At 46.6% G+C, this 19,334-nt stretch overlaps 2 protein-coding genes across 3 annotated transcripts in view; one reads left to right on the top strand and one right to left on the bottom strand.

Annotated features, from left to right (window-relative positions):
• The first annotated feature begins 977 nt into the window (after positions 1-977).
• LOC139918533 (erythroid membrane-associated protein) lies at positions 978-7,637 on the top strand. The gene is made up of 10 exons (XM_071907956.2): positions 978-1,104; positions 3,118-3,209; positions 3,358-3,456; positions 3,576-3,683; positions 3,806-3,958; positions 4,316-4,456; positions 5,087-5,138; positions 5,510-5,536; positions 5,655-5,681; positions 6,284-7,637. The coding sequence occupies exons 2-10, from the start codon at positions 3,147-3,149 to the stop codon at positions 6,841-6,843; spliced, it is 1,230 nt and encodes a 409-aa protein (XP_071764057.1). The 5' UTR covers positions 978-1,104; positions 3,118-3,146; the 3' UTR covers positions 6,844-7,637.
• Positions 7,638-7,733: 96 nt separating this feature from the next.
• Positions 7,734-19,334, bottom strand: part of itgb4 (integrin, beta 4) — a 22,364-nt gene continuing 10,763 nt past the window's right edge. Inside the window, exons 21-42 of one of the 2 annotated variants that reach the window (XM_078290664.1) lie at positions 19,249-19,334; positions 19,063-19,121; positions 18,676-18,699; positions 18,432-18,580; positions 18,024-18,203; positions 17,783-17,931; positions 16,875-17,082; positions 16,446-16,763; positions 15,865-16,043; positions 15,566-15,746; positions 15,296-15,433; positions 14,900-15,082; positions 14,325-14,453; positions 12,409-12,579; positions 12,095-12,286; positions 11,579-11,713; positions 11,158-11,307; positions 10,846-11,034; positions 10,072-10,227; positions 9,703-9,867; positions 9,466-9,585; positions 7,734-9,334 (exon numbers count right to left, since the gene is read on the bottom strand). The exon at positions 19,249-19,334 is cut by the window's right edge and continues 18 nt beyond it. In XM_078290664.1, the coding sequence (XP_078146790.1) occupies positions 9,198-9,334; positions 9,466-9,585; positions 9,703-9,867; positions 10,072-10,227; positions 10,846-11,034; positions 11,158-11,307; positions 11,579-11,713; positions 12,095-12,286; positions 12,409-12,579; positions 14,325-14,453; positions 14,900-15,082; positions 15,296-15,433; positions 15,566-15,746; positions 15,865-16,043; positions 16,446-16,763; positions 16,875-17,082; positions 17,783-17,931; positions 18,024-18,203; positions 18,432-18,580; positions 18,676-18,699; positions 19,063-19,121; positions 19,249-19,334 (3,398 nt within the window). In that variant the 3' untranslated portion in view covers positions 7,734-9,197. The remainder of the gene's footprint in view (positions 9,335-9,465; positions 9,586-9,702; positions 9,868-10,071; positions 10,228-10,845; positions 11,035-11,157; positions 11,308-11,578; positions 11,714-12,094; positions 12,287-12,408; positions 12,580-14,324; positions 14,454-14,899; positions 15,083-15,295; positions 15,434-15,565; positions 15,747-15,864; positions 16,044-16,445; positions 16,764-16,874; positions 17,083-17,782; positions 17,932-18,023; positions 18,204-18,431; positions 18,581-18,675; positions 18,700-19,062; positions 19,122-19,248) is intronic. The other variant, XM_078290665.1, reaches the window with a different exon arrangement.

Here is a 19,334-nt window from a genome sequence, read left to right as displayed (position 1 = left end):
ATGAACTGCATATGGGCTCTAGCGACATCTAGTGGTCTGTTTCCAAATTGCAGTTCAGCGGAAACACCCGAACCGTTATGCCGCCTTCAGGGGCTCCGCGGAAAGTTGCGCATTGAGGCCAAAACGTAACAAGAAGTATATTTTGGTGGCTTTTGTTTCATTTTAGAAATCACAGTACATGGCTACGTTGTGCTGTAATAACGGAATGCTTTTTTTAAATGTAATTTACTAGCCAAAAGTTGTTTAAGAAGTATGTATGTAAAAGTTACACAACGATTTAAATTGGAAATATACAGCAAGTAATTATTTACAGAGAATGCCAAACCATAACATACAATAATAAATTACATCACTTTTAACATTAGTTGCTAACATTGGCTTCCATGCTGCCTGCCCCCCGAACGTCACATCTGGGCAACTCAGGTTTAATCGAAAATTCACACTTTACCAGTTTGCTGGGTCGTTCATATGCGCTCAAATCGTAATACCAATATTTCCGACAGCACGTGAAGGCAGCGTAACTATCAACTATCAGCTATTTTACATTTTACAGCCAATGTAAACTTTACAACTCTCTGTTCGTTAGAATATTAACAAATAGTTAGCTAACTGGATAGCCCAGTGATGCATACTGAAATTAGCCTATTGAAAATACACTGAATATTCATTACTGACTTCAGACCACACTACTCTACATGGAACAGAAGCTCCTGCTAAACAATAGTCCATCGGCGCTTTAGGTAGCTTACTAACACCTTAAATATGACGATGTTTGGCTAAATCAAACAAACCTCCGGCAGAAAAACAAGATATTGGACAGAATGTGAGAGAAACACAGGTATGTTATGCTCAATTCACACGAAACGGAAGATGTCAGAAATGCTTTGACGACCTCTAGCGGCCTGTTTCCGAACTGCAGCTCAGCGGAAACACCCGACCCGTCCCTAGATAAGAGCGCGCTCTGCCGCCCTGCCGCAGTTGGAGTGGATGAGGCTGCGCATCTCTGAGGGATGGACGAGTAGTAAATCAGTCGGACCTGGGAATAACACACAGAGAGGAACAACGCGAAGTTCTGTGCGGAAAGGATAACTGTCTCATTACAAGGTAAGACTTTAATCTTTAAGAAACTTTCCTTCTCTGTAATGGCATTCCTCATGTAAATATAGGCTACACTGAATTGAATCAGCGTCCAGGGGCGAAATGAATGAAATGATAGCGTCTGGCTTATTATTTCTGCATCATGAAAAAGTATAAGTGCACAAGGGAACTTTGTGTTTGGCCGACAGAATGAACTGAACGTCAATTTGTTGTATATTGTAGCACTAAAATTTCACCCTGAAGCATTTTGGCAGCGACAAACTGTAATGACTGCAAAGAAAAACACCCACATTGTGTATATCTAATTTAATGCTCTCTTGGTCTCTATTAAATAACCTATCTCTGATGAATAATATGCTCTAGCGGCCTTACACGGCCCATTAGTCTGTTTGTTTTGATGTTGACTTGCAGACAGAGGTTGGTTAGCCCTAATATAGAAAGTCACTACCTGAGGTTGTGTACCTACAGCAAATGTACGGGTGGTAATCCTGGATTTCCTCTAATCTCCGAGCGACACTCCACCACCCAGCTCGTGCCATCCACAGCCCTCTGGAGCCACAGACAAGCCCTCTATGTCGAGATTGCAGCTAATATGTACACACACAACTCTCCTGTTAGTTTTGCATTAGGGCTATTCAGTGTGTGTTTCCCCCTCTAAACACTATCTGTGGTGAAATTTGACCCATATCTAATTAATTCGTTTACAGGCTCAGTGGCAAAGCGTGTCCTTTTCTTTTCCAACACGTGCTATGGGCCGTGTGGGCTGAAGTTAATCCCGTAGTCGTTTTTATTTCTCACTTATGTCCCTTATGTTGTTGACACCACAGGGTTTACTTACAGTCAGGGAAACTAAAAAGTGGGTGAATTATGATCTCAGTGATCATCATAAGGGCAAACAACCACCAATATGAAGAAAAAAATCAATTATATTTTCAGAAAAGCATTCATTTATGCTTTCCCCCCTATCCTCATATACCTAATTTACATCAGTCTGATACTACTTGCTATGAATTTAGGTCAAACAGATTCACATCAGCATAAAAAGCAGAGCAAACTGAGTTTAGGTGGGTTTACCCTCCACTATAAAACAGATTATTGTGTCCACTTTAATAGTATAAATGAAGGCATTTGATGATGAAGTGTAAAACTTTAATTTGCATGTACTCTTAAGTGAGTGATGTTTTTCAATGGAGTCCCTCCAGGCATTATGATGGTTTAAAGGCAATGTGACACCATTATAACTGTTTTTAAAAAAAGGCAGACTAGGACACCTTTCAGCCCTGATTGCGAGCCCTTCACCTGGAGGACTCGGTTTCTGTGCCAAAGCCCTCCAGCTCCCCACACACACACATCCCTCTTGAGTCCTTGGAAAGCCAATCGCATCATCCTTTTGGCTCTGCTGCCACCGCTACATCACAGAAAGAACAGCAAATCCCCCCCTCTGCACATCAAACTATAGGGTGCAGGGGCGGGCTGCTGAATCAACAGCAATGGGTCCAACGATTTCTCCCCCACACACACACACTTACACACACACACGCAATGCTGTGAAACGGCTCCAAGCTGCTGTCTCAGATCTCGGCGGAATACATTTCCAATTTCAAGGCCGCGATCAAGACGCATCGACCCACGCACACGTCACAAAAAAATCACGTCGCTGTGCTGCTTCTGTCTCTGGATTTGTTTCTCTCGGTTTTCACTCTTTCCCATCAAGGTTCCTCTTCTCCTCTTCTCCTCTCCCCCCTCCTCCCGCCAACCCAGAGGCAGTTTAGGACGCCTAATGAGGCCTCTGTGGACTTCTCGTTGCAGAGCTGCGATAAAAGTTCTGCAGTGCTTTCTCTCTCTCTCTCTCTCTCTCTCTCGTACACACACACACATTTTGCCACCTCTCATAAATTAACCGTTTTCTGCTCACTCATCGATTTGTGAGGGCGATAGTAGCCCAGTCAGCTGCGGTTCAGGTCCAGCTCTGACAGAATGAGTGCCAGCGTACTAAAGCTTTTTATTATTGTACCACAGGGCATCGGCCTCGCTTTCCTGCTGCCAACATGATGAAGGACTGCCTGCAGTTCCTTATCGAGCCGGCCAAGAAGCTCAAGATCCGGCTCAAGGTACGAGCAGACGGCAACCACTCGGTTCCAATCACTGCCTTATTTGTGTGTGTGTTATAATGTGTGGGTCCTTCTCATCTATCTTTCTACCTCTCTTCAATATGATCAAGAGTTTTAAGTCATATTTCTTTCTGTTTCTTTGCTGCAGGAGTCTCGTAAGCGAGTGAGACACGAGAAGAAAGAGCCACTGGTGGAGAGTCAGTTATTTATTATGGAACTGGCCCGAGAACTCAACAGAGTTTGCCAGGTAAACCCCCTCTCTCTCTCTCTCTCTCTCTCTCTGTCTCTCTCTCTCTCTCTCTCTCTCTATCTCTCTGTCACACACACCTAGACAAAGACACTCATCTAGAACTCTTTTTACCCCAGAGGTCGAACGTTCTCGGCCACATCTGGACCAGCGAGGATACCTGGCCTCCCAGCGTGTGTCGCGACTTCATAGTGGAATGGGCCGCGGAGCTAGAGAAGAGAGTACAGGTACGAAACACCGCCGCTGTCTTATCAAAGTCAACCAACAGTACCTTACAGTACCTTTTAGTTTCTAGCTACAGTACCAGGTGGGCTACTACGCATTCTCTCCCTGTGTCCCGTCTCTGCAGCCGAGGATCATCCCGACCGAGTACGAGAAGCCGGAGAAGCGGGACTGGAAGGGTCACCTCCTCTGCATGCTGGAGTCGGGGGGCGAGTGCGACATGGGACCCCACAAACGAGTCATCATGGAGTGGACGCGGGACGTCAAGAGCAGGCCCGAGGTGCGTATCGGGCGGTTCGTGAGCGGTGCCATAGGTGCTGCCATAGGTGCTGCCTTAGGGGACACCTTGGTGATTAAAGGCTGACCCAGTTCACTCCTCGCATCTGACAGAGAGGATTAAGCCAAGCCCCGCCCCCTTCATGAACACGCTGTCATATTCATGCTGCAGTTATGATAATAATAAGAAGGAATAGACACTTGGAAAGGGCGTTTTACTCAGTGTGACAGATTGCAATCGATGAATTCTCATAAACGATAAAGGTTGGACGTAGTTTCCCATGTCCCAGGTGTTTAATTCCTCCCCTCTCTGCCTCATTCCTCTGAATCGTCCCTCTGCTTGCCTTGTCTTCCCTGCCAGCCCACTGTGTGGCCAGGGGAGCCTGTGCTGATGATGCTGGACGACCTGGAGTTCCAGTGGAAGAGGGGCCGCCTGCCTAACCTGCTCCCAGCCATGGAGCTCGTCATGCTGGCCGTGTTGAACTCCGACGGCCCCGACAAGGTCTGGAATCCATCTCCGTCGCAATGTTTCAATATTTTAAATCACGTTGGATCAACTTGGTTTTTTGCAGCTTCACTTGAATGAGTATAAACCGGGTATTAAGGGTGGGTCTGGTTCCAGGGTCTAAGGAGAAACTGGTTTGGCTCCATTGCTTGAATTCATCATCAATCATAGGATAAGCACTGAGAGGATTAACTTTCTATGATTGATTCAACTTAGATAAAAGGTTGAAAGAGTTGAAAAGGAGAACTTGGATACATACAGTTCAGCAGTGTAAACAGAAGGAATCATGCTGTATACACACGGCACACAGGCATGTTGTTTTGGCTAAACTCTTTATCTCACCTTGGCCTGCTTTCTGTTCATGTTTTCATTCTGTGTGTGTGTGTGTGTGTGTGTGTGTGTGTGTACTGTGTCTGCTGTCCTTGTGAGAAGCAGTTTGATATTTACACCTTTGGAGTGACTTATTTGCAAAGTGAGAACATTTCGGTCAGTTCTCACATCTTCAAGGAGCTATTGTAGGGTTAAATCTTGAGTTTAGGGTCAAGATTAAATTTGGATTAGGTTAAGGTTAGGGCAAAGGTTAAATTTACTCCTGACAAGTATAGTAATGCAAATGTGTGTTTGTAGGAGGATGTGACCAAACAATGGCTGGTGAGGAAGCAGAGGAGCCAGAGGATTGGTGAGTGATTGTTTGAACGGCCTCTGATTAATTGGGGAAAGTGTTACTATTGTAGTTTTCAGCGACAAAACAAATCCTCTCATGAAAATAGTCAGGCTTGTAAGTGTGTGAATTGGCATTGATTGTAACAGGATATGTGCATAGCAGTACAGAGCAATCATTGGTTTAAGCAATCAATCAGCAGACAAATTAATCAGTCGATCTCTTAGTGAAAACTTGATGAGTCACATGAATCGCAGCTAATTGGTGCTGATAAGTGATTATAGGAGAGTGCATACAAGCAGGCTGGGAAAGGGCCATGTGAGAGGATCTGTGTGATGAATGAAACACCTCAGGCTCGTTGTAACCACAGTGTTCACTTGTTCTTCCAGATGCAATCCGCTACATCCCCCACAGTGGTAGGTGGAAATCCTGACTACTGATTGATTGGATTATCTGGAAAAGAAATTTGATCAACTTTGATCATTTTTTGATGTTTACAAATGTTACAAATGTTTCTCCTTACTTTCTTCACAGTGTGGAATTGGATTTGTGATGCTGCAGGTATGAAAACCATTCGCCCCTAAATCATCTAAATCCTTTTGAATCTGTAATCCTCATACTTCTGTCATCTGATGTTGTCATCTTCAGTTGTAATCTACATTAAGTGTTCATCAACATTAAGATTAGTTAATGTTAAACGCCCATGAACAACTGCATGAACTAATGTTGTTATATATGTTTGTTAATAATGTTAACTAATGTGCTTACTAACATGAATTAAGCATGAACAGTGACATTAACAAAGATGAGTTCATATTAAATGTTTAATACTGAATAATGAATAATAATTTAGACAATACATTGGCATTAAAAAACATGTATAACATTACATAATGCAGTTGTTTATTGTGCATTTAATATGAACTAATCTTTGTTAATGCTGCTGTTCATGCTTAATTCATGTTAGTAAACACATTAGTTAACAATATTAACAAACATGTATAACAACATTATTGCAGTTCATGTGAATTTAACATTAACTAATCTTTGTTAATGTTATTATTCATGTTTAATTCATGTTAGTAAATGCATTAGTTAACATTAGTTAGTGAACTCTTCATGTAAAGTGTTTCATCTCTCCATCCTGTTCTGTCACCCCACAGAGGAGGTCACCCTGGACTCGGACACGGCCAACGCTGACCTGATCATCTCCGGCGACGAGAAGCGTGTGCGCTGCGGCGTGGAGCGCCGGGACGCCCCGCGGTGCCCGCGCCGCTTCGACGGCTGGTGGTGCGCCCTGGGCCACGACGCCTACGCCTCCGGACGCCACTACTGGGAGGTGGAGGTGGGCGAGCGGGACTGGCGGCTGGGCGTGGCCAAGGCGTCCGCGCAGAGGAAGGGCTTCCGCTCCCTCAACACAGACACGGGCTACCTCACCCTCCGTCTGGAGAGGGGCGCGGATCTGAAGGCCCTGACGGTGCCCGCCACCCTGCTGGCCCAGAACCTGGCGCCCAGGAAAGTGGGGGTGTACCTGGACTATGAGCAGGGCCAGCTGTCCTTCTACGACGTGGAGAAGCGCTCGCACCTGTACACCTACAACGAGAAGTTCACAGAGGAACTGTACCCGGTGTTCGGGACCGTGGAGGTGGTGAAAGACCTGGTGATCAGGCCGGCAGAGGCCCGGCAGCCCTGCCTCTGCCCCGGGCCCTGCCTCTGGAACTGAACCGGCCTCCCCGCTCCGTGTATATAGCTCTTCAACCCTGAATCCCCAGCAACCCAGCGAGGCCCTGCTCTGACTCTGGTCCATTGCTGGCACAATGACTAGTTTGAATTTTGTGTGTTAGTTCTGGGCTTAGAAGTCTAACTCTCCTGGTGGGTTGCCTTGTGAGACTAGGAATAAGAACAGCCATCGTTCTGCATTACACTTTCTGTTACTCTGCCTTCATGGGGATGTGTGTGACTATTTGTATTGGGTGTAAAGATGAATATCGTCGCTGTCAAGTAGGAACTAAGAGAAACAGCCTTGTTTTTAGCGGGATGACAATGCATTTTTGATATTATCTAATGGGTTTTAAAGGGTTTCATAAGCCCAAAGAGTTGTAGAGTTTTCTCAACCCATAGAGGAGCGTGTAATCCTTCAGTTGACGTGATAGGAGTTACGAGGTTTTCACGCGACATGGGAATCTGTTTTTTGATTGTATTTTGTTTGTTACTTTTCAGATCACTTGCAAATGTAAATGTCTCAATTGTGATAAAAGTGTGAAGGCACTGTGAAAGAAGGTCGACCGGCTACTCAAGCCTGTGTACAGTTAAACAGTGTAGAGGATGAGGGCTTGCTAACACAGGCAGAAGATCACAGACTGGGCTGACAGCATGTGAGCAGTTAATTCTCCATCTGTTCTCTTTGTCTCAAGCTTGCTGCAAACAGTTCTGTCATGTACTAGCTTGATTTTTGCAGTTGTGTTTATGTTCCTATTGATATGTGCGCAATATTGGGATGGCAATGCTTTTTTTTTCCCAAACATCAATAAATGAACGGTAAATGGTCAGTCTTGTCTTCAGTGGCCACACATCCAGATTTAGAGACAAATTCACACACGCAACACAAATCGATTTATTTCAAATCTTTATTAAGTGCAATAAAATTGACATACCAGATACAAAATAAGACAATGCAAAAAGGTATTGCGCAACTGTTAAAAAGAGTAACTGATACATGTTGATCCAAAGTACAGAAATACTTTGCTGCGTCTGTTTTTGGTGTTTTTGCGAAAAGTTCATCCAGTTATCCACTACCGGTTTTTCCCACAAAAAATACGTCCTCTCACCATGTTTGACGAAATGTTAAGCATTTTTACAAAGGACAGCATTTTGAGTCAAAATACAGTAGGAGTTGACCATATACATGAATAGAACAGAATACAATCTTTCTGTCTCAACATACCATTTCTCAGGACCTTATTGTTCAAAAGATAATCTACACAGAGCACAATACTCCGGCCTTACAGACTGAAGAAATACATCTGACAAGTATCACAACGTGAGATTGTTGAAGCAGTATACCACATTTTGAGTATAAAATATGGCGATATGAAATGTAAAAACATTATATTTTACATCTAATAATAATTTGTGTATTCTAAAATCATGCCCCGTGTTTGTCAGTAGGAAATGCGCATATAATATAAATGAGTTACACAAGCACAAACTTGTGTGCAAATATATTTGGCATCAAATTCAATGTCAGTCTGCTTAGGTAAAAAAGCAGCAAAATCTTAAGTATTAAATACACCAGTCGATGTTTGGAAAGACTTTATCACACTTTATAATACAAATCTATGAACAAAAATCCCCAAATAAAATATATCACTTGTCGCTTAGGAATAAAATCAATGCTGAACATGATAATCAAACCATCATCTTTAAGTGAGTGAGTCATAGCATTGGTATTGGAATGTTACAATGTGATTCTGCCCTCTGTGGGTCCCAAACAATCTCTTAGCCAGTCTCTGCACACAGCTGATCTATGAAGGGAGATCTGATTGGTCCAGCTCTCTTCCAAAATCTAAGACATCTGACTCCCCTTCCTCATCTCCTCTTCTTCATCCACACACACACACTCAAACACACATTACATCTCTCCCTCATATATACAGGAGGAAAGGAGAAGGGGGGGGGGGGGGGGGGGGGGAGGTCACTTTGGATTACTGAACCAGTCAGATTACGGCACTGGCCTGATTTAAAGCCTCAGTGTGTGTGAGCAGATATTAGCCAGCAGAGGCAGTGGAGTGTAACGCTGAATGATTTGGGTAGTGGGGGGGGGACTGTTGAATGCAGTAAAACAGAAGCAACAAATACCAATAACAGAGAAAAACAATGCATGTTTGAAATGAGCCTCATGTAAGGAGGCAGGACAGGGGCCAACCGTTTGTAACAGACTTGACTTAACAGCCTTCTCTCCACTCTTTTGTCGCGGAAGCTCCCACCCGCAGACACCCACAGTTTTAGCAGAGACTCCGGGAATACGGTCCCTCGCCGCGTCGGACCCTCGGATGTTTCATTGGATAGAGTTAGATCTTAGGATTCGTAAAACCGCTCCATCTTCTTGGTGACGGTGGTTCCTCCCACGACGCTCCTCTGCACCACCTCCTTGGTGACCTGGCGCGTCACCATGCCGCTGGTCTCCGTGTGCTGCGTGGTCATCATCATCCCGTCTGTCCCAGGGGGAGAGAGAGGTTTTAGTGCGTGACTTTGTCTAGGTGTGTGTAGGTGAAGAGTCGAAGCATCTGGGATTCAATAAAACTTGGCAAATACAAGTTTATGTAATGTAGATTATGTGAAATACCTGAGAAGTAGGGGTCGTCGAACATGGTGTGGGAGACATTGGTTCGCGTGCTGACCTCTGTCGGCATGTGGAAAACATCTCTCCTCGTCATTGATTGGTTGCTGTACTGAGACAAAGCACCTAATGGGAGAAGGAGAAAGGAAAACGAGATTTTAGCATATTGCTGTGTACTTGATTATAAGAGGTTCTGGATATGAGATGATGCTAAGTGTGTTTCCTTGGTGGAATTCATCTTACTTCCGTCCTGAGACTCGATGGTGATGATGCCCTCCCTCTCCGGACCGAAGCCCTGCGTGGTTCTGGCCTGAACTTTGAACTTGTAGGGCACGTTCTCAGTCAGGTTGGGGACCGTCAGGCTGGTCTCAGCGCTGTCGCCGTTCACCTGGAAGGAGCGCACGTCTCCTGGAGGGAACAGGGAAGAAAAATGCATTTTAACAACCGAAAGGCTCATGGGACAGAAAATGCATAGGCTAAATATGTTTGTTTATTTTGGATGGCTGTTTTAAAGTGTTTTTTTTTTTAACGTTGCGTAATTAAGTCAATATGTAGAACTGTAGACTTTTGCCCAAACAGCAAAATGTCTGTTGAAATATGTCAATGTCTCACCTCCACCATGCAGCTGTTCGCAGGTGACCACGTAGCCCAGGATGTCTCCGTTGGGTTTGCGGGGTTTCTCCCAGCTGAGCTGCAGGGCGTCGGGGCTCAGGGCGGTGAAGACCAGCGGGCCCGGAGCGCTGGGGGTGCTCAGAGTGAACGGAGAGCCTGTGTGAAAGAAGAAAAGAGGGAAAGTAGGGAGAATACAGGGGTGGGATGGGAGAGATGGAAAGGAAGTAGGGTCATTGTATGTAGATATCAAAAAAGAATATGGTGAACTGGCCGATGCTATTTGGTGGCTGCTTTTATCCAAAGTGATAAACTGTATGTTCCCATTTGTTATAAATTGCATATATCTACATATCTACATTCTCATTTATATATATTTTTACTGCATACATCTTCATATTTTTCAGATATTTTCATATCGCACATATTTTTTCATACTTTCTTTGACTGTATATTCCACTGATGTCATTTTGCATACCCCACACATATGCTGTAAAATACATATATATTTCAGAGTTCTTCATTCATATATTTTTCTTACTATGTTTTAGTGTTGAAATTGTCGGTTGCATTATATTCAGTATACCCAACTTGATAAATTCCTATTTGCACCCTATTTATTTATATTTATCTTTGCTTTATCTGCTGCTGCATCGACACCATTTCCCTACAGGGATCATTAAAGTTTAATCTAATCCAATCTACAGAACCACATATTGTGTCTATACTAAAAGAACAAAAAAGGTGTGAAAGGGTGCAGACAATCAGCCTGAGTACCTGGCATGGGGCTGAGGGGACTCTTGGGGTCGACGGCGGACTCGATGGTGATGACTCCCTCCCTCTCCGGGCCCCAGCCCTCCTGGCTCTGGGCCTTCACCTTGAACAGGTAGGAGTGGTTGGGCAGCAGGTCCTGGACGATCACCGAGTTCTCTGCCGGGTTGCCCACGTTGATGCGCTTCACGTCGCCTGGAGGAGAGGACACGGGACGTTCCACATCAAACAAACACACAGAAAGGAGGAGTTCCCAAGGCACTTTACGGATTAGATGGAATCAAATCTAAAGACGCGGTAGAATTCAGATTCATTTACCTCCGTTGAGCAGCTGGTAGAGGACGCTGTAGCCCAGGATATCCCTCTCACAGTGGGGCTCCTGCCAGCTCACCTTGAGGGCAGTGGGGCCCAGGGCGGAAAACACCAGCCTGGTGGGGGTGTCTGGGATGCCTGGGGAGAGCCTTGTATCTGGGGTGGGGGGGCATAGAGAGGGTAGAGGTGAAGAGGCTGAGGGATATGGTCAGTATAAAGATGTGGTGGATCTCTGGCTAGACTCAGAAGAGGGACAGAGAAATACAGATTCAGTCTCCTTCTGTCGAGAGCAAGGACAAGACAGACAGATGGATGGAGAGGCAGAGAGGTAGAGGACTGAAGGGCTTAGCATTATCGCACCACGCCGGCAAGCCCCTCCAGTGCCTCCGTGCCTGGCTGTGTGTATGCCTGTGTACTGCCAACTCACCCTGCAGCACCCTGTCCAGGTTGAGCAGGGCATCGTTGACGTCCGACGACTGGGTCCTGGCCCTCGGACCCTGAGACAGGCTGTAGCTGAACTGGCTCTGAGAGCTGCTCTCAGTCCCGCTGTAGCCAAACCCACCTGAGGGCGCATTGAGCAGAGGGGGCGAAGGAGGAGGAGGAGGAGGAGGAAAAGATGGATAGAAGTAGTGCAGAGAAAAGGAGAGGTAGGGCAGGTAGGGGAGGGGGTCCAAAGATGGAGGAGGAGGGAAAATGAAGAGTGGAGGAAGTTTGAGAGGAGGGGAGAGGAGGAGAAAAGAGCGACAGTCAGCATAGCGTCCGCAAAGTCTGTGTGGATAAGCCTGCTGTGCAGCCAACAGCCCCATCCCCGCTAACAGATGTCCAAGCCATCGGCCTCTCAAATAGCTCTCCCCAAAGCGAAATCTCTCTTTGGCCAGAAAAGATACGGCCGATTCCTTTTTACATTTACTTTCGGAACGAATGAAAACGGTCTAAGCCTTACCGAGATCCGGGAACTTGCTGGACACGTCACCCATGACGATTGAGTCCCGGATGTTCTCGTCTGTGTAACCCCTGTTCTCCGAGCGCTTCCTCATCACAACTTCCTTCGTGTGCACTCCGCCGCCAATCATGCTGCCCTCCATCATACCGCCGCCTCCGATCATCATGTCCTGTCTGCGAGAGAGTGAGTTCCCTACAAGGGGGGAGGAAGAGAAGGACAAAGGATGAAGATTAGGGATGGGACGATATGCTTCTCTCACGATACGACTTCATGATTCATGATTTCCCCAGGCCAATTCCCAGCAACCATCTTACCTTGTCCAGACATGTAGGTGGTGGTTGTCTCCATGGTGTTCATGGAGCCTCCCGCCCCTCTGTAGTTTGAGCTCAGGGTGGACATGGGAGAGGACGACGTGGACAAGTTGCGCGACACTGAACCCCCTGGGAAAAGGAAATTCTGGTCCCACTTCCCGTTCATGATGTGATCTGCAAAACACCACAGCGGGAGCCGGAATTGTCAGCAGAGAAAATCAGAGAATCGGGCAGTTAGGCCTAAATCAAGCATTCTGAAATGATTCAGAGGCTAAAACCAAATGCAGCCGCAAGAAAAAAAACAACCAATTCACAGCTGCAAGAAAAGGTGTCATCACTCAACCTGCCCTGCAGAGACGGGGATGTATGTATATATAAAGTAGATATACCCACTATTTCAACAGCCGCATAGTATATAAGCCTTTACACACACCCGACAAGCCTCCAGATCGCTACCTCCCGAGTGGGACGGAGAGAGGACAGACAGAGACAGGCACCTGGGAAAGCCTGCCCATGATCATCAACTGGAAGCGGGGCAGTTGATGCCAGTGTGCCCCCTCTCTGGGTGGGTTGGTGGGAGGAGGGCAAAGGCTCAGGGATAGACGGGATAGGGGCAAGGGGACAGGGACCGAAGCCCGACATTGCATTAGCCAGCTGATGATACTTCCCCACAGGATCAAATCGCGGAGGCAGAGAGAAACGGCGGCCGCCTCGCCGGCCGTGCACAGCAGCTGGCATGCCTGTCTATCTGCTGGTCGGAACAGGAGGGTAGGTCTTCACCTGGCTGGGGTGTTTGGGCGCGGCCGGGGTGCGGGGCCTCGTCCAAGCTCGCCTCTGTGTCTGTGCTGAGCCGGCGGTGGGAGATGACGTCCACGGCCTTTCTCCAGGACACCGTGCGGAGATCCAGGTTGGACCCCACCAACTTAACATGTTTCCAGCCTTGTTATCGGGGTAGGAAGGGGGGGAGAAGCAAGCAGGCGGAGGACAGGTTGGTAGGCAAGATGGATCAATGGCGCGGTGCAAGGTTCTTTGATAAGAAATGACTTGAGAAGGAAGCTATGATACACTAGATGTCAGATGCCGAACTAGTGGAGGTGGCGATTTTTCAGTTCTAACAGGGATTAGAAAGGGATATCAAGCCAAAATCCTCTTGTGAGCAAGGCACAAAGTCAGCAGTGTCATCCTGAGAACAGTGTAACTGACTGAGAGCATAATAATGGGTGCAGAAAGCAGGAGAGTGAAGGCAGATTTAATGAGGACGGGCTGTGCGGTTTGTGATTGTAAACCACAACTACTGCAGATATCTGGAGATGCGTTGGAAGCAGATTTTGCTGCAGTCTGTCCTGCAGGAAAAAGGCCCGACAGATGGTAGTGATGAAGAACACAGAGCCGTGATAAAGACAAGGGACAAAGATAGAGAATTCCTGAGCTTATGCAACTCTTCCTTACTGTCACTCTTGTGAAAAGAAAATTAATCTCAGCCTCTTCAGGCATTTCAGAGAGAAAAACAGAAATATGAAAAAGAAACAGAGGAGAGGAGAGGAGGCTTTCTCATCCCCCACGTTTTCACTGTGACCTGTTGGATGGTTACAGCCTCTGTGCCTTCACAGCACAGAACTGACCGACATTGAACAGTCTTTTCCGCTCTCTTTTTGACAGGACGACCCGCAGCACATACTGTACAAAACACTTTTTCCCACGAGAGCAAAGCAAAATCCCTCGGAGCACTGTAGATATGAACTGGAATAATTAGATCCACATTGACAGTGATGGCTCACACTCCAGCTGAATCCATCAGACAGACAGAGGCCTGGCAGTCACATGTATACAATATATACAGAGCCAAAAGAAGGGTCAGAATGTTGCACTAAGCATAATGAGTTTACACTATCAGCTTGTGGTTTTGGCTGGGTACCCACCATCCCCAGAGACGCTGGGCGTCTTGGAGCCTGCGGGAGATTTCAGCACCTCGCTGCTGTACATCAGATAGCTGTCATACTCGTCTCCTGCCTCCGCATCCACAATAGGGATGTCTGGGATGATGGGGACTAGGGACAGAAATAGGAGAAATAAATCAGCATAGATTAAGTTAAATACAGAAAGAATGTGTGGTGAGAATAAGATAATGAAACTAAGAGCTATGGGTGATTGAGTGTGGAACACAATTCAAATCCTTACCCAGCAAGCATTTAATGGAAGCCCAAACAAGCAATTCATATTGTAAAAACAAGCTTACAATATGATATTATGGCACAGTAAAAAATTACATTAAAACAGCTTTGCAAACTGTTTTGAACTGATATCAGAAAGATATTTAGGTCCCGATTTCAGATGCAGGTAGCAGCTCTGCTCCGACTATGGATGTTGTCTCAACTTTCATTTATATTTACACAGGTTTTCAATGTTGGTGCAGGCTGGCGCATCAACATCTATTCAAATGTAAATGTTTGCTGGGTACTCAACAAATCCACTGGATGTTTGCCCCCACACTTACTAGACAGAGGCCTGGCAGGCTGTGAGGCCAGGTTGATGGTGGCATCTCTGAAGGGGCCCCAGCCCACGCTGTTCTTGGCCCGGACCTTGTACTGGTAGGTCTGGGCGCTCTGCAGGTTCTCGATCAGCAGCATTCGCTTCTTGGGGTTGTCGATCTTCACTTTCTTAGCTGCTCCCACGGGTTCTGTGCAGGGAGGAGAGACACCAAGGGGCCGAGTTAGGATGTAATGCAGATTACATGATGCAACAGAAGACCATAATAACTTGAAACTCGACACGGCTTCTGAAATTGATGATGCCTACAGAGTGATGATTAAGAGGAATGAGATGATGTGAAAGAAAATTATTTCAGTACACAGCTGCGTAACATTCATTCATATATAACTCAGTCACTTACTCATGTCATCATCGATGGGTGTGTAGATGACCTCGTAGGCTGTGATGCTGCCATTGGTCTCCGCAGGCTCCGCCCAGCTGATCTGAGTGACGGTTGGGCTGATGACGTTGAAGGCCAGGCGACCAGGCTCCCCGGGCACTGGAGGAGGACAGAAGACGGGGTTAAGTCAAACCTGTTTTCTCTATGGGATCATTAAGTGCATACACTTCTGACTTGGACTGCCTTGTGTGACCCGCAGACATCTAAGTGAACTGAATCCACAATAATTACCATCTTCCAGAGTCTGACAGGGGATGATGTCGGAGTCATAGCCATCTCCCACAGCGTTGTAGGCACAGACGCGCATCTCATAATCACAATAGGGGTACAGGTTGGTCAGTTCAGCCTGAGGGGTCTTCACATCTACGACCTGGGCATCTTTCTCTGGGTCACCATAGATCCAGTACTTCACCTAGGAGGCACAAGCAGACAGAAGATATGTGAGCAAAGACAAGGCCTATTTCAAATAACACGTTGAATCGCTCGAACTGATGTTGAACAAACCCTGTCTTGAATTTACATGAACACACCTTGTACCCCATGGGGTTCCCAGAGGGTGGGTCCCAGTTGAGGCGGATGTTTCTGGGGCCGGTGGCGGTGGCCTTAGGGTTAGCTGGGGAGAAGAGATGACCCCCGGGGGAGGTGGCTTTCTGGTTGATGAAGCCCATACCCATCTGCTGCATCTGGGCCGTCTCTGGAGACTTGGGACCTGCAGGAGGTGGTGGAGGTGGTGGTGGTGGCGGGGGTGGTAATAATGATTGAGAAAAAACGTTTGCCAGATACATCATTAGAAAATAAAATTGTGAGAAAACTGGGTGTATGACATTTAGAAATATAGTTGTACAGCAATATTTACACAAAAAGTTCATTTTTTCACATTTTTACATCAAAACCCCATTCATTTTCGACATATCTTCAGTGGCTGCTGCATCACATTGCCAGTGGGCATACATAAAAATTCCAACCAATAATATTATCATCACCCTCTCTCCCATCATATCAAATTGTCTAACTTCACAACTCTAGACATTCTAGAAACGGCATTTGACGTTGTCTTTAAATCTATGTTTCTGCTTTTATGACACACCATAGTCTCTCCATCCTCTCTTACCTCCATCGGTGACATTGACCAGGGTGGTCTTCCTCTCCCCGACCGCAGCGTTGCTACTTGGGTCAAACAGCTCCAGCTGGAAGGTCTCCGGCTGGACGGGTCCGGGGTGGGTCCGCGGGTCGATCACGATGTTCTTCTCCGACTCTCCGGGAGCGAACTTCAGAGGACCGGAGAGCTCGAAGCGCTGGGCCTTCTTGGTGCGCCACTTCACCGTGGCCGGGACGTCCTTGTTGCGAGTGCGGACCACGGGGATGGTGTAGGTCGGGTCGGACGTGGTGAAGTTCTGCGTGGCCTTCTTGAACATCATCACACTGGGCTCTGGAGAAAGAAAGATGATCCAGAGAAAGAGAGGGAACCTTAGCGATCATTGCTCTGGCTGGACGCATGGATCTAAAACACATCGGTGTAAGCCCTCTTGCATCCTTTCACCTGGCTGGTCTGTGATGGTGACAGTAGTTCTGGGGTAGCGTCCCAGTGTGGCACCCTGCCGTGGGTTACTGAGGTCCATGACGAACTGCTTGACCTGCTTGTCCTCCAGGAGGCCATCTTTCTCCCCCAGCTCCAGCAGACGAACAGGCACTGTCTTCTGGGTCTCACCGGGACCGTAAGTCAGGTCTCCTTCCACAGTCACGTAGTCCTATAACACAACGAGCCAGATTAGGGTTGGATCAGCGCCTTGGATTGCTGCTGACCTGTATTTTACCAACTAGGTAAAAACAAGGCAAACTAGCCTCTAAAGGATTGTTCACACCAGGCATATTTGGAGCGGTTTATTCAAACTCTGGAGCATTTACTCCTTTAGTTTGCTTCATTTGAGTATGTTAGAACAAAGCCATTTGAACTCCACCAAATAACCAAAATGCAGGTCTCAGTCCTGCTCCAAGAGAACTGTGGTGCAGTTCATTAGGAGTGAGAACTACAGAAAACGACCCTAAAACGCAAGGTTTTATGGGTATAAGGAGACAGATGCTTGGGCAGCCTCGCCTAACAAAATGAACCGAGGGCAAACCACAGTCTGGACTGATGCTCATATTCAGCTATTTCTTCATGTGTTCTTAACTGGTATGAACACCAGAGAAGGGAAATTACGGCAAAGACCACAGACGAGCCCATCATGTTTAGTTAAAGTTACAGGGAGTCCATGTGGCTTTTGTTTACAAGACCTGGTTCGCTTCTAATTGGGCATTGTAAACCGAAACAAACCAAAATTGCAACAAAGTAAACTTTTCCATTATGGTTTGGACCAAAGAAAACAAACCGTAGGTGTGGTCGCACTCTAAGTACACATGTGTGAGGGAGTTAAAGTGCTGTGTTTGTACATGTGGATTGTAGCTCACCTTCTTGTCCTTAGCCGTGAGGTCCCGTGTGCGGTAGGTGACCTGTGTGCGTCCGTCCTCTATGATCTCTCTGCCAATGGGGATGTTGGCCACCCCGTCCTGCCTGCTGTAGGTGTAGGCCGGCTGGAGGAAGGAGAACACGCTTGTGGCTGGGGAGGAGGAAGGAGAGAATCCATGAGAGCCATCCATAGCAGATATCACACATACCACACATCTCCACATGAAAGCTGAGATTTCTCACCATGCTCTTTGATGATGGTGATGTTGACAAAGCGTTTTCCAATCTCAGCGATGCCCAGCGGCACGTCCACGGCCTCCACCTGCAGCTGCTTCTTGTCGTCGTCTTCGTCCTTGACGAAGAGCGGCACGTGGACGTCCACCGACTCCACGCCTTCCTGGAACTCCACCGCCCCCGCAGCCTCTGCAGAGAGGGAGCGGACATATATCAGACTACACACACACTAGGGATGGGTCCAAAAAGAAAGAAAGAGTGGAACTATGTAGATCTCAAACAGCTGAGTGAGAGCTGTAGACCAGCCGCTAGAGAGCATCTGGTGTCATTTAAACTGGATAGTTGACTATGAGAAAATGAACCTCTCTAATATACACCCACAAACATACAGCCACACACACACACACACACACACACCTCTGTCTGTGGCCACAGTGTAGTAGCCCGGCACCACTTTGAGGTCTTGGAAGTTTCCGGACTGGACATTTTTCTCAGTCAGCTTGACAATATCAGGGTAGCTGGAGCGAGGAGCGGACAGGACGGTGTCCACAATGGTGTGGTCCTGCCTGGGGAGCAGATAAGAGGAAGACCTGTAACTTTAGGGGACCAGAGAAGGACAATAAACGTTGCTGTCTTAGTGTTGCATTAATCAGAATGTTACCTTTTGCCGGCATTTCTTTGCATTCTGCAAAAACAAAAACATGATTTTGGATGAGAGAAAGAATGGACATTTCATTCCTATTCTTGTGTTGATTAGTGAATGAGAATTCTGCAATAACTTCAATAAGATAAGATGAGAGAAGGTGAAACTTAAATTATGCGTGTGGGCAAATTAGGCTGTTGCAGCTGCAAATACCAATAGGATACAGCAAAAAATAGAATATAAACAACAATTGAGCAAATGGGGTTTATATAAATATATAAATATGAAGAACTACAATATATGGAAATTACAGCATCTGTGCAGGATGTGCAAAATATGTGCTCATATCCACATGAAGAAGTCTATAGAGGGTCATACATATGTAACTCGCATGTAACTTCTCACCTGAATGCGGTCTTCTGAACTTTCTGGGCCCCGGGAATCTGCTTGTACACCTCATTTAGCTGGATAGAAGAACACAAACACAATATTCAGTGATACTGTCATCAGTTTTGAAGTAGCAGAGCATTAAAAACCGACCTACCACCCTCTTCCACCCACCCACCCAACCACCATCACAGACACACTCACGTTATCGGACACTTCTTTGCGGAGTATTTCGGTGTCTCTGGATTCAGGGCGGGTCAGGTTCTCTGAGAACTGCCTGTTCAGACGGA

This window comes from Centroberyx gerrardi, chromosome 20 (assembly GCF_048128805.1).
Source record: "Centroberyx gerrardi isolate f3 chromosome 20, fCenGer3.hap1.cur.20231027, whole genome shotgun sequence".
NCBI classification, from domain to species: Eukaryota; Metazoa; Chordata; class Actinopteri; order Beryciformes; family Berycidae; genus Centroberyx; species Centroberyx gerrardi.
Note: the sequence above shows the minus strand (reverse complement) of the source record. Positions and strands in the feature narration are given on the sequence as shown.